Source organism: Drosophila virilis, chromosome 2, assembly GCF_030788295.1.
Source record: "Drosophila virilis strain 15010-1051.87 chromosome 2, Dvir_AGI_RSII-ME, whole genome shotgun sequence".
NCBI lineage: Eukaryota > Metazoa > Arthropoda > Insecta > Diptera > Drosophilidae > Drosophila > Drosophila virilis.
In genome coordinates, this window is record NC_091544.1 from 30235002 (window position 1) to 30247977 (window position 12976).

General features: G+C 37.3%; 1 protein-coding gene across 2 annotated transcripts; it reads left to right on the top strand.

Moving 5' to 3' along the window:
* The first annotated feature begins 349 nt into the window (after nt 1-349).
* On the top strand, nt 350-1942 carry LOC6632489 (solute carrier family 25 protein Shawn). 2 transcript variants are annotated; one of them, XM_015170658.3, is made up of 2 exons: nt 350-518; nt 607-1942. In XM_015170658.3, exon 2 carries the CDS (start codon nt 653-655, stop codon nt 1859-1861), a length of 1209 nt encoding a protein of 402 aa, XP_015026144.1. In that variant the 5' UTR covers nt 350-518; nt 607-652; the 3' UTR covers nt 1862-1942. The 2 variants fall into 2 exon arrangements, with proteins under 2 accessions (XP_015026144.1, XP_015026143.1); XM_015170657.3 differs by having other exon boundaries at nt 613-1942.
* Nucleotides 1943-12976: the final 11034 nt, after the last annotated feature.

Consider the following 12976-nt stretch of genomic DNA (forward strand, 5'->3'; position numbering starts at 1 on the left):
CTCTTGTACGGAGCTTAAAACCAGCCAAATTGAAACAGCGCATTTCAGCTGAAACCAGGTGCTAGGTAATTGCCAAAAAAAAAGAACAAAAACATAAAGCAGAAACAAGAGCAGAGCAGAGACATGTTCAAATTGTGCCTAATGATGATGGAAGTTGTTGAGGAGATTACGAAATGCAACTAATAAAATAAGTTAGAAGAAAGAACAGTTTTCTGAGTGGAACGCATGAAATAGTCGGGCTCTTAGGATAATCCAATTTATTAATTTATTAACTATTTAAGATTATCACTGGGAAAAAACCGAATCAGCCCATCGTACAGGTCACAAAAATATTTTTATATATTTTTTGAGTCTTTCAATAAATTACACATTTTGCTGACAAAATCAATATACCCGCTGCAAGGGTATAAACATCTGCTGTCCTGTTGGTGTGCTGCCAAATTCCTGCATGGCGTTGCCATCCAGTATATGCTAGCTGTCATTGCCCAATCGTAGCCATCTGGCAACACTGTCACGCTGTAAGTTTAACTGACCTTAGCATTTGCTCAATGTTGAATTTGTATATACAACTTGTAACTCGATTCGATTTCCGGCTCCACTGTCAAGCAACAGCAGCAACAGCAACAAAAACGGAAGCGCCGTCGCCGACGCCATGTCGAAGGAAGAAGCTGCCGTCATCGAAAAGCTGCTACAGGGCGCCAGGGACAGCTATAACTCGGGCAGCGGTGACGACAACAAGAAACCTCGACCGAAAAAGATGCTCAACGATCCGCGCTTCCAGATACGCCCGCTGCAGCAGGTGGCCTCCGCATGCACGGGGGCCATGATCACCGCCTGCTTCATGACGCCATTGGACGTGATCAAGACCCGAATGCAATCCCAGCAGTCACAGTCAAACAAGTGCTTCCTCTACTGCAACGGCCTGATGGATCATTTGTTTAGCTGTGGTGCCCATTCGCATTCCACAGTGGGCGGAACTTTTAAGCCACATTTTCGGGGCACATTTGATGCCCTGATCAAGATTAGTCGCCATGAGGGTATTGGCGCCCTTTGGTCGGGCTTGGGCCCCACGCTTGTATCGGCGCTACCCTCAACCGTTGTCTACTTTGTTGCCTACGAGCAATTCAAGGCCAGGTACATAACCATCTACCAACGGCACTTTGCGCCGCCCATAATACCCCAGATCGGCCAGCGCCAGAACCTGCCCCTTGTGGTGCCCATGCTGTCCGGCGTGACGGCACGCATATGCGCCGTCACCTTTGTCAGTCCCATTGAATTGGTGCGCACCAAGATGCAATCACAGCGGCTCAGCTACGCCCAGGTGCTGCAATTTGTGCGCAATGTCATAGCGATCCAGGGCATCGGTGGCTTATGGCGCGGACTGCCGCCCACCATCCTGCGGGATGTACCCTTCTCGGGCATATATTGGCCCATCTATGAGTACCTCAAGGTCTGTTTTAGCAAGCGCAACGAGGAGCCCTCCTTTGGCTATAGTTTTGTAGCCGGGGTGCTTGCCGGCTCGGTGGCGGCACTGGTCACCTGCCCCTTTGATGTGGTCAAGACCCACGAGCAGATCGAGTTTGGCGAACGCGTCATTTTCACGGATTCACCCGCCAAGGAGCTAAATAAACAATCCACCTACAGCCGCCTGGCGGCCATCTATCGCGTCTTTGGGCTGCGCGGACTCTTTGCCGGCTACGGTCCGCGGCTGTTCAAGGTTGCGCCCGCTTGTGCCATTATGATATCCACCTTTGAGTATAGCAAGCTATATTTCTTCTACTACAATGTGAATCAGCACAACGAGCAACTGCTGCTGACCAATCCGAATGCGAAGCTGGTCAAGGAAGATGATATCGAATAGTAAATCCCCGTAGTTCGAGTCAAGCACTTTATTTTATAAATAAACCATGTAATTATATTTTATGTTAAATTATAAATACTATTTATTGTTCGGCTCAATTTAATTAGCTACAAGCAATGTTCACAGCTTGGGGTGAATGTGCAAGGTTGCCGTCTGCGAAACTTCTGTTGACTTCTGTTGATTAAATTTAACATTTATGCAAGCTGTCACTTAAAAAGATGTAAAGAAAATGAAATTGATGGGAAATGAATTAAATATGCAATGGCAACACTTCCCATTTCAAAAATACCACACTTGATGCCATACTTGAGGTTTTAATACCCCGCAATCACAAAAATTAATTAAGATGGTTTTCTAAAGGCTGTGGCAAATGTGTTGTAGACCGCAGCAAATATATTCATGTACAGCCAAGTAATTTTGTTCCCTTATGCTTTTATACATAAGTCCATATTTATGTTCACATCTTTCCAGCTGTTTGTGATAATTTCGCTCAACTCGAATAACTCGAATAAGTTGCCAATATAACAGGTCTTATATTGGACTTGATATTCATATAATATTACAGTCTGTTATGATTTCGTCACAGGGTATTGTACCTACGGTCGACTCCTGTGCACTTCAACAGCTCGACTTCGAACGTATTTATGCATGAATGAATGTGTATTATAAGGAAATGGAAGCATGACAGAGTTGACAAATATGAGGCAGACTTTACACTCAATATAAATTGTATGGGATGCATATAAGGAATAAAGAGAAGGAAAAGTAAATTACAAAAATACGAATTAATATATGTGCCTATATAAAGGACAGTATGGACAAGGTAAATAATTATATAAAGCACAGATTTCAACTTTTACTTCACTCTTTTCGTAATTTATAATTTAAAAGTAAGTTTAATTTATTTTCCCTTAACTTAGCGCAAGTTTTCCTTCAGCCAATGAGAAATTTTGTCAGAGCTCGACAAACATTGCACATTTCAATTCCAGTTACTTGAACAATAATCGAATTGCTTTGCACCACTCCATAACAGTTCCCTGGTCACGTCCACATTTCACAAAAATAAAAATAAAACCAAAATAAAATAAAAGCCCAAAGCAGGAACGTTTATCGTATTGTGCCAAATCCAAGCAATTCACACAATTGTGAATTGGAACATGCCGAATGACCAAATTATTGCCCGAATGCAGCAAACGCGGTCATATAATTCAGAAATATCAAACTAAACATCGACCATTTAGAAATGCTCTTGATTGCAGCCGAAGAAAATAGGCAAGGAGTAAGCGAGGGGTGCAACTAATTGCAGTTTGGAAAACAAGTAAAAATAATTAAAAAGTATCTACGTTTTGCTGAACAACCCAATAATAAAGTGAAATTTCCCCAGCGAATATTTGCCATAAGTATACTTTTTGAAACATTGAACAAGTATTTTACAAAGCTTTCCGAAAGGGGAGCTATGGTAGCATAAAAAGCATATTTCTGTTTGCGTTGACCGCAATTTGGCAAAGTAGCTGCAAAAAAAATAAAGGAAGGAGAGGAGTGGAAAATGCCTGTCAGATAGCGATGGGCACTGGGCTTAACGAACATAAATAAGTAGATGTGTGTAAGAGGTATGCGGAGCAACACGATGATAGCTGCGTGTTACCAATTATTATGATTTATTATTTTTTATTTTAATTTTTTGTAAGCTTTAGCTTTTTTTAAAACGCTGAATAACAAAAAAAAAAAAAAAATAGTGTTAAAATTCTTAAAATGTATTTTAAATATGAGGAGTAGACTTTTAAAGCTATATTATTTGTATAGCCTGAACCTATGTAAAATGGTTAAGGAGTGTATGATGTTTTTCTGCAAATTTTTGGACACATCTCCGACTCCATAACGTTAATATATTCTTGACCAGTATCAATAGCCGAGTCCATCTAAACATGTACGTCTGTCTGTCCGTTCATACATATGAACTCGTCAATCGAGACATGAAAAGACGACCAAATCTCTTTATTTTTAAGTGCAGTAGGCACCATATTTAACGTGTAGCTTCTAAACAAGTATTTAAATATTAGCGGCCTTTCATTAAAATATGATTATTTCGTAAAAGGAGAGTTCTTCCAAAGGCTTGTAATTTTTTTCTTTTTCTAAAAACATGTTAACAACCGTATTTATTACACTGATAATAGTTTGTTCCACATTTAGTAAAGATTAAAATGCATTACCGCTATACGCTTATATAAAATCGTAAGTATTTACTTTTGTAGTTAGTAGCTAATTTCAGCCATTTTAATGAACATCACTTGCTCATCTCCAGTAAGCACCACAGCTAAAAAAAAAAAGAAAATATGTATGTGTATGTATAATCTGACGGGCAACTGGTAAACTGATATTTAACGTTGAAGTTTTCTTTGTTAAACGAAAATTGGCAATAAAGCGCATTAAAAATATGCTTTCATTTAAATAATTGAAATTATATTAAAGAGAAATTCGTACTTGTTCGCTACGTAAGGCAATTTGTTACTTAACCGCATAAAGTCGGCCCCCAGACCCCAAACACATCATGCCCAGCCCCGCAGATTATAGAACCTTTCTTTTTTTCTTTGTGTATAAAGATATATATGTATACATTTTTTGTGCTCTGCCAATTGCTTTGCTGGTCTTGGGGCGTGGCCATAGTCCATATATTCAGTCAGGCGGTTGCTGTTTTTTCACTCTCTGCCTGTTTCAAAAATATTTTCGCTAAGAGTCAGGAAAAAAGTTGTTGATGGCCTGCTCAATTGGGGAATTGTTGTTCTTATACGTACTGCAGCTACTGTGTCGGACATCCTTCAACATTTGCCAGCATATTGGTCGGGTGGGAGACGTGGTGCACAACGGAGTTTCATTTGTGCTTGTTGCGTTGGGTATTTGCATTTAATTGTTGTATTAAAAATACACCAACACGCACGGCCACAGCGCTATATTTATGGCCTCTGGCATGTCAGTCTACCCTATTTTTGCTGAACCTATTTGCTCGTTTTTTGTGTCCTGTGAAAACATTGACAACCTGTGGGCGTGGCAGGCAGTTTGGATACTTCCTGTATGCTCAAGAATTGATTCGCTTAACGCTTCTGGCCTTAGCAATAAAAATGATTTAAGCTGATTTAAGGGGCTTCATCTTAAATTAAATGTTTCTAGGCTTATGCCAAAAGCTCTTTATTGCCAGCTAATGAGCTCTGTGGAGAGTTAAACGACTTTTGTCTAAACTCTTATTAAATAAGCCTGCAGCAAAAAAAAAGAGATATAAAAATAAATTTCAGGAAAATGTTCAGGCAGCTCAATGAAAACTGTATCAAAAACTATTTGCTTAATTGTTTAATTTTATGCGCAGCGTTTGCTTAAACTTGATTAAAAGCGTGAAACAAAATCGTTTCAGGCTAGCTAGAAAGTATTTCACTGCTATTTTAAATTACGTTTTTACATTTTGCCCAACTTGCATTGCAAAGCTGTTGATTTTTCTTTTAAGCCAGCGCTAAAGAAAACAATTTTCCCAACGACCTTGCCGGGGCGAACGATTAATTAATTTCTAGAGCTTACCCATTTAAATGGCAGCCAAAGCTCTAACAAAAATATTACAAAGCACGAAACATATCATTAAAATATACAGGTTTAAGACATCTGTATATGAATTTTAAATAGCAGTATACAAGATTTATTTATATATTCTACATATGTTATTCTTTGAGACAACTTAGACAGACGGATTGACAAAGGAACAGCTGGACATGCTTTGTTGTATTGCTTAAAACTATATTATAATTGATTGTAACAAAGCGTTGATAAGTTTTGTTACACCCCTTATTTACACTTTTTATGCAGGGTATACAAAAAATGTAAAATTGAGTTAAGCGAGAAAATAAATGTTAGGACGCCGAAGATTTAATACGTTTGTAGACATTTCTTGTTTGCAGGCAAGCGATGTTTGTCCAATGTTGACAAAACATTGCAGATATATGCGGAGCGCAGTGAAATGTTTTGATGCCGCATTGGTGTCAAGATAAATTGATAAGCAAAAAAGTTGTTTAAAGAAAAAATTACCTTTCGGTCGATAGTTACTATATAACACAGTCGTCCGATCCGACAAATTTACTGATAGTTGAGACGAGTTCGCATATAAACTAAAAAAGGACATTGCTTAGCCTCTACAAGGGTATAATTAAGGAGAATAGGACTGAATGCGAGTGCCTCAAGCTTGTTATAAAAGATGGTTTTAATTTTTCAAGGCCGAGAAAACTGCGATCTCTTTAAAACGGGCAACGCATATTTTTAATAAACGTATCCCTTTTTTTTCAATTGTTATTCCGTCCATGCCCAGACGTCTGCTATCCTTTTTCTTTGCTGTTTATTCTTACTTGTGCACACCTGAATCGGCTCGCCCGAGACGCCGGAGTTTTAATTAAAAAATACAAAACGAGACGGAAAAATAAAAATAAAAATTTCCTGGAAAAATATTTGCCTGTAGCAATACAAATTTCAAGGCTGCGCCCACAGCTTGTCAATTTCCTGTACACATATCCTTTGGCCCGTGCTTATAGACTGCTTTTGGGCTGCATTTTGGGGGGACTTCCGAGCACTTGATTATGCGAAGTGTGCATAAGCGTATTTAAAACAGATCTTGCAAATTATAAAATGTTGTTAATTCTGATTTAAATTGTATTGAGGCTCATTTGCACCACACTAAAGTGCAGCCATTCGCAGCCACTCGCTGGCTGGCATTTTCAGCGCAATTTGCCTGCAATTTTCTTTATGAATTCTTTTTCATTTATTTTATGTGTGTGTGTGTGGGTGCGTGTTCGCGCGTTTTTTACCATTTATTTTTGTGCTCGTTGCTCTATGCGCCATTTGGGTCGGTTTGTTTTGCTCTTTACGCAGAGCCAACTAAATTATTAAAGCGATAATGGCCCGTAAAGCCCATAAATTTTGTGGCCGCGTACTGCAAATGGACGCTGCTAAAAGGTATGCGCCTTCCCATGCCTGGCGTAAAGTGCTGGGCTATTTATAAAGGCCCAACTGCCTGATTGATCTTATTTTGGATATCGACTTTGGCTGCGGAATGTCTGTAAATAGTCATAGTCATTGTCATGTTAAATCTAACACTGACTCTCGCAATACTTGGCAATTATCTGCGTAATTTACTTCACTGTTCTCTTCTTCTTTCCCCACCATTGTATGCTAATCGGTTTTTAAAACTTTTCATTATTTAATCTATTTTTCATACTTATACACATAGCATAAGCAGGCAAGTTGAATTGGTCTTTTATGCTACATGAACACAATGCTTTGCAATCTTTGAAAGATTTTTCCGCTTTCCCATTTGCTCTGTACACGATATTCATGAATAATTCATGAGCCAACTTTATAGGAAAGTAGCAACTCGAGTGGCTATGAGACGAACTGAATCACAAATGCTCTCAGCCAGATAAAGAAGGTTCGTTTATATAGTTACCTGAGGGAACTTCTTTATGTACAAAAGCTTGAGAAATATCGCGCTTATAAATTCAAATACATGGTGAATATAGATAATAAATTGATTAAAAACAAAACAGAAAATCACGCGGATCCTCAGTAAATGATTGACTAGACTGCAAACTAATCGGACTCTGCCAAAACTTAACCAATTTTTTAAATAGGAGAAGAATGGCTTCTTTCCTTCAAAAGTTCCTCTACTTATTTTGTACAGGCCAAAGAGTATTTTTTAGGATGCTTGAATGAGTATAACTCAAAGAAAGAACTCACTTGCATATCGGACAGAATAGAATGCTGTTGCGTGTCTGTGTGTGTCTTCGCATTATGTATCTGTATGTGTCTTTGGCAAGTATGAGGTATCGTTTATTATGCAGAGTCAAAGTTGAAATAAAAAAAAAGCTTTTAAAAATGTTTATAAAAATTATTAATTTAAAAAAAAATAAACAAATAAAGAGCATGGAAATTGCTGGCAAAAGTTGTGCGCATAAACATTTTAAAAATTACCAAATTGGTTTTCCTGGAATCATGTGCGCAGCAATCACTTATATGCAATTTGCATATTCAACAAAATTTTGAAAAACAAAAAAATAATCACAGTATAAGTTCCTGCAACGCAGCAGTTGAGTACAACTCTGGGGCATGCCGCCTAACAACAAAGAAAACAAAATATTCTATGGCTGGCTCTGACTGCTTTGCATACAAAGTTTGGCCAGGGCGTCGCGAGCGAGTGTTGTTCTTTTCCACATACCAAAATGGTTTCTCTTTTTTGATAACACATCATATGTAAATATTTGCCCACACATACCGCACACACACACCCATACACACACACACACACACACACAAACACGCACACACAAGTTGACCCAAGGTAAATAGGGTCGATGCTTGCGAAAACTTCGCGCACTTCCGCCGGAAAAAAATGTGGTGCAAGTTGCTTTATTATGACAACCATTGTAAGGTTAGACAAACAGCAAAAAGGGCCAACATTTAATTAAAGGATGCCCGAGTTTGCTTAGGAGTTTATCAGAAAGAGCGATGCTTAAATTTTGGTGAGCTTTAAAAAACAAATAAGTCAATGAAGCAAATGTAATTAATTTTATAAAAGGGAAAGATAAAAAAATAAAATATACAGATATTGTATACGATTTAAATAAATAACAAAGACAATATAACAATTTTCTCCTTCTCACTTTTTAGTGAAAATTAATATTATTTTCAAATCTTCTTTTAACCATAAGCAGGAGCCTATTCTGCATGGAAACGAACATTTTGATGCGCTTTTAATTTTAATAAGAGAACAATGATAGTCATTAATTTTGTTGTATGAAATTTTATAAGCTGTTATTTTTATTCTTGCGTGTTCCGAATATTATGTACCTGAAATGGCAGCCGTCCGCAGCTGTTATTAAATTTCTTAAGCTAACAAATATTAATTTATGCCACCCATTTTAATTGTAATTTTACGTATGCCGCTCAGTTTCAAAGACGCGTAGTGTCTGAATTTTATAAAAAGTACCTTGACAACCATACGCTGTGGATACAGCAGCGGAATTCAGAGCCTTACAAGGGAAAACAGGAGCACGGCAGACGACACTGATGAGCAATGGCAGCCGACGATGACGGCTCGGATATGGATACTGGCGATGGCAGCCGCCTACAGCTGTTGACAAGCGGCTTTCGTCAGGACATACTCATGCACACAAACCCACACATGCACGTGTTCTCACACACATCAGTCAGTACGGAACATTTTTTCGTAGCTTTTGGCTTATGAAATATGTTTAAAATGGCACAGCTGCTGTAGCACCCGCTCACAAGCAACACAGGAACTGCCTGGACAATGCCAACCAAAAGTTTATAGGCGAGGGCGGTTCTTAAATGCATTTTCTCCACAGAATCATAAAATTTATGTTGATTGCTGTTTTGTGTAAATAATATTTATGGTGGCGTATTATTTATAAGGCCAGAGCCGTGATATGCAATGTTGAATGTCTATGCGGATCACGGGCCTATTATACGAAATTTAAAAAATAATAAGCATATAATGCAAATAGTATATACGCCGCTCTTTAATAGAGATATCCCGAGCCCAACATTTGCAGCAACAACAGCGCGTGTGTTGACATAATTTCGAGCTAGATTTTAAATTGTAAACTAACTAGAGAATTGTTTCATGGCTGTCGCTCTAATATCATATATGTAAATAATGCTTTTTTGCAGCCGTTGTAATTTAGTCGCGATGCTTTTTTCATGGTGCAACACAACGCCCCAGACGACAAACAGGACAACGACTAATGACTTGGAATTTGTTGCCCGCCAGCCAAATGAGCGCAACTGTCTGAGCGAGTGTATCTCTGTGTATGTGAGTGTATAAGTGTGTATATATGGGACAGATGTTGGCACCGCTGTTTGCCATTAACGGCCAGTGCAACCGAAAAAGGGAATGAGAAGACTACAACTTAAGTGCAAGAGCAGCGTAAAAATCATTAAGCTACAGCTGACATAGCTACACATTTCACACGCCCCTCACCTCATGTCCACACCCACACAAGCACACACGCACACACACACACACAATCACGCGCACTCACACATTTCTGCTGTGTCTGAAAGACAGGCAAATGCATCTCTTTCCATGCTGGCAGACATGACGTATGAGTTATGTATATAAATTTCATGCCACATCACTCATACGCCCCAGTAGCTTTAATTACATTTACAGTGCACAAGCTGAATGGCATAAAACGAGTTGCCGCACATTCAATACTATTCGAGTTATTATAACAGGTAAACGGATATTCTATGAAAATAGTTGAAACTAATATGCAACAATTGATCAACAGATAATGTATTAATTACTCATGTATTATATTAGTATTCCACATTTGTTAATTGCAACTAAACAAAAGTAAAACCTTTTTCAGCAGCTTAAATTACCAAATACAAATGAATATTATGCTGTACTGCGTGGCTCCTGAATAAGTAGAAAGTGCTCTTAACGAATGTTTTGTGGGGCTATGTTTACTTTCAATTAGTTATTGCAATTTAAAGTGATTTTAATTACCTAAAACGTAAATTTTTATTTGTTATTGAAGTCGTTGTATTAGCTGCAATTAATTATACACTGTGCCCATTTAAAATGATTAAAAACGGTAGATTATATTTGTGCAAAATGTAAATGTATGTAACAGGTAGAAGGAAGCATCTCTGACCCCATAAAATATATATATTCTTGATTAGCATAAATAGCCAAGTCGATCTAGCCATGTCCGTCTGTCTGTCTAAGTAATCGATAAAAATCTATATCGAAACCCTATTTTTTTTTGGCAATTTTGGTAAATAATAAGAGCTAGAGTCACCGAACTTAACATGTAGCTTCTAGAATAGCGTATATATTCGCATTTGGTGTTGGAAGAAGAGGGTTCAGGGTATCCCCTGGTCGGGAGCTCCCGTATAGAACCTCTAACTTGCTTAATTTAATTTTGTAATTTAATTTTCTTGGCCGTCTCTTTAAGTAAATATACAGATGCTTAATATTTATTACCAACAATTTATTATTCTTGTAAATTTACAGATATGCCAACAGATTTAGTAAGTGCAATGTGTTCAATTATCATTTGCATTACTAAATTGCCTTTAAAATATAGGGTTGTGCTTTGATTTTGTGAATACATTTTAAAGAGCCATTTAGTTACTTAGTCGCCTATTGGCATGTGGTATTTTAAGCTTAATTTTTGGCTCCGTTCCTGCTTTAAGCAAATTGCACTTGACACCATATGAAAGTAATCATCAACATGGTTGTAAAGTGCTACCACAAAGCCACATGGAAAATTGTCTGTAGTGTGCAAAAATCATTTTAAACAATGCATTTAATGAACAACAGAGAATGGCGGCAATTACTGTGCTTTTAAAAAAAGAACAAAACAAATAATTGGCAGTGGGGAAGGGGTGTGTGGAGATCGAAAACTTCACTCTAGGGAGTGCAACTGTGGCTAACAAACAATATTCGCGTAAATATTTTATTTATTGTGGTTATATTATTATTACACCTGCACAAAGGGCTGCGCCTAAAAGCACGAAATACAAAAACAGTGAAAGAGAGAAAGATGCCAATGGCAGGCCATTGCTGTTATTGTTGTTATTGTTTCTCTCATTGGCAGACGGAGAGACAGGAGGACGGACGGGCACACTGCCATTCAGACCAACATGAGAACACGCATACACAAATACAAACTCGCGGCATAAAGCGGCATTTATGCTGACTGATAAATAACGACACAATTGACTCGCAATCGCGCACACGTTAACGCTCCCATATAGGGGGCTAAAGAGTGAAAGAGAGACCGAGATATGGTGTGCTGGAAAGCGAGATAAATTGATGGAGAGAGCTCGACACACATATTACAGTGAGCTGTAACTACAGCAGTGGCGGGCAGATACATGGCTCATGAGTCACGAGAAATGCATATAAAAATAAATGATTAAACAAATAATACATATTGAACCTTAAGAAAATACATAAAATAAATTTTTCAGCTAAAATTAAGTTGTGCACAAAATATATTTTAACTAAATCCTATAGAGTCTAATTTTTGAAAGTTTCATACATATGTTATGTATTAAATGTTAAATATTAGTATAATTATTATTTATTTGATCTTTGAATGCATTTAATTTTTTTTTTTTTTTATTTGTCGTCTGTACTTGTTTTTTTTTAACAATTTTTCACGAGGAGCTCACGTTGCCATCTCTAACGTTTCACATTTGGAAGGCTTTTATGGTTGCCTTTTCACACAGTATTTTTTTCTTGCCATATTTATTTTCATGTTTGTTTGGCATGTTCTTTTTTCTCCAATAAACTGTAAACCGTATTCATTTTTTTGTTTATCAATATTTGCCTTATGTATTGCATAATGCGTATATCGATACAAAATAGGGGAAAAAATTCTTTTATTAATGACCAATATGTGCAGATTTCCTTTTGACAGCCCTTTATTTTTAGCCTTAAGCCACCCCCTGTGGTTCCGTGTACACTTTAAATTCCATTTTTACAGCGCTTGGTCTTAAATTACGTGAAATATAACATTTTATTCGCCAGCACAAAAATAATGTCAAACGTTCCTGCTGAGGTCATATAGCTAAAACCATATATGTATCTTTTGATTGTTTGGCAATTTAAAATTCATGGCATCGAAAAAATTGATCATGATTAATGGCCTGCCATATCGAATATATTTGTAGCGGGCGAACAGATTTAATTTAATTGAAGAAAAAACAAAATTTAAAAAGAAGCGTTAAAATCGATTTCAGTTCCAACATTGAATATACATTTACAATTTACGGAGCCCAACAAAATAAAATAAGGGAATTTAATTTTCCTTTTTTTATGCTAGCAAGAAAGTCTGGAGTAAATAAAGTAATCGATTTGATGCAGTTCATTTCATTTTCCTTTTTTTTTTTATGGGCACCTTAGGTTTAAAGACTGCAATGAATTCTCAAAGCTGCGAAGAGAAAGTACGTTAAAAATAGTATATTGTTTTGTACTGAAATTATAATTTTTGTTTTATTAATTGAATATTAACTTAAGCTTTAAGATATTTAAATTGCTTCTCTTATAGC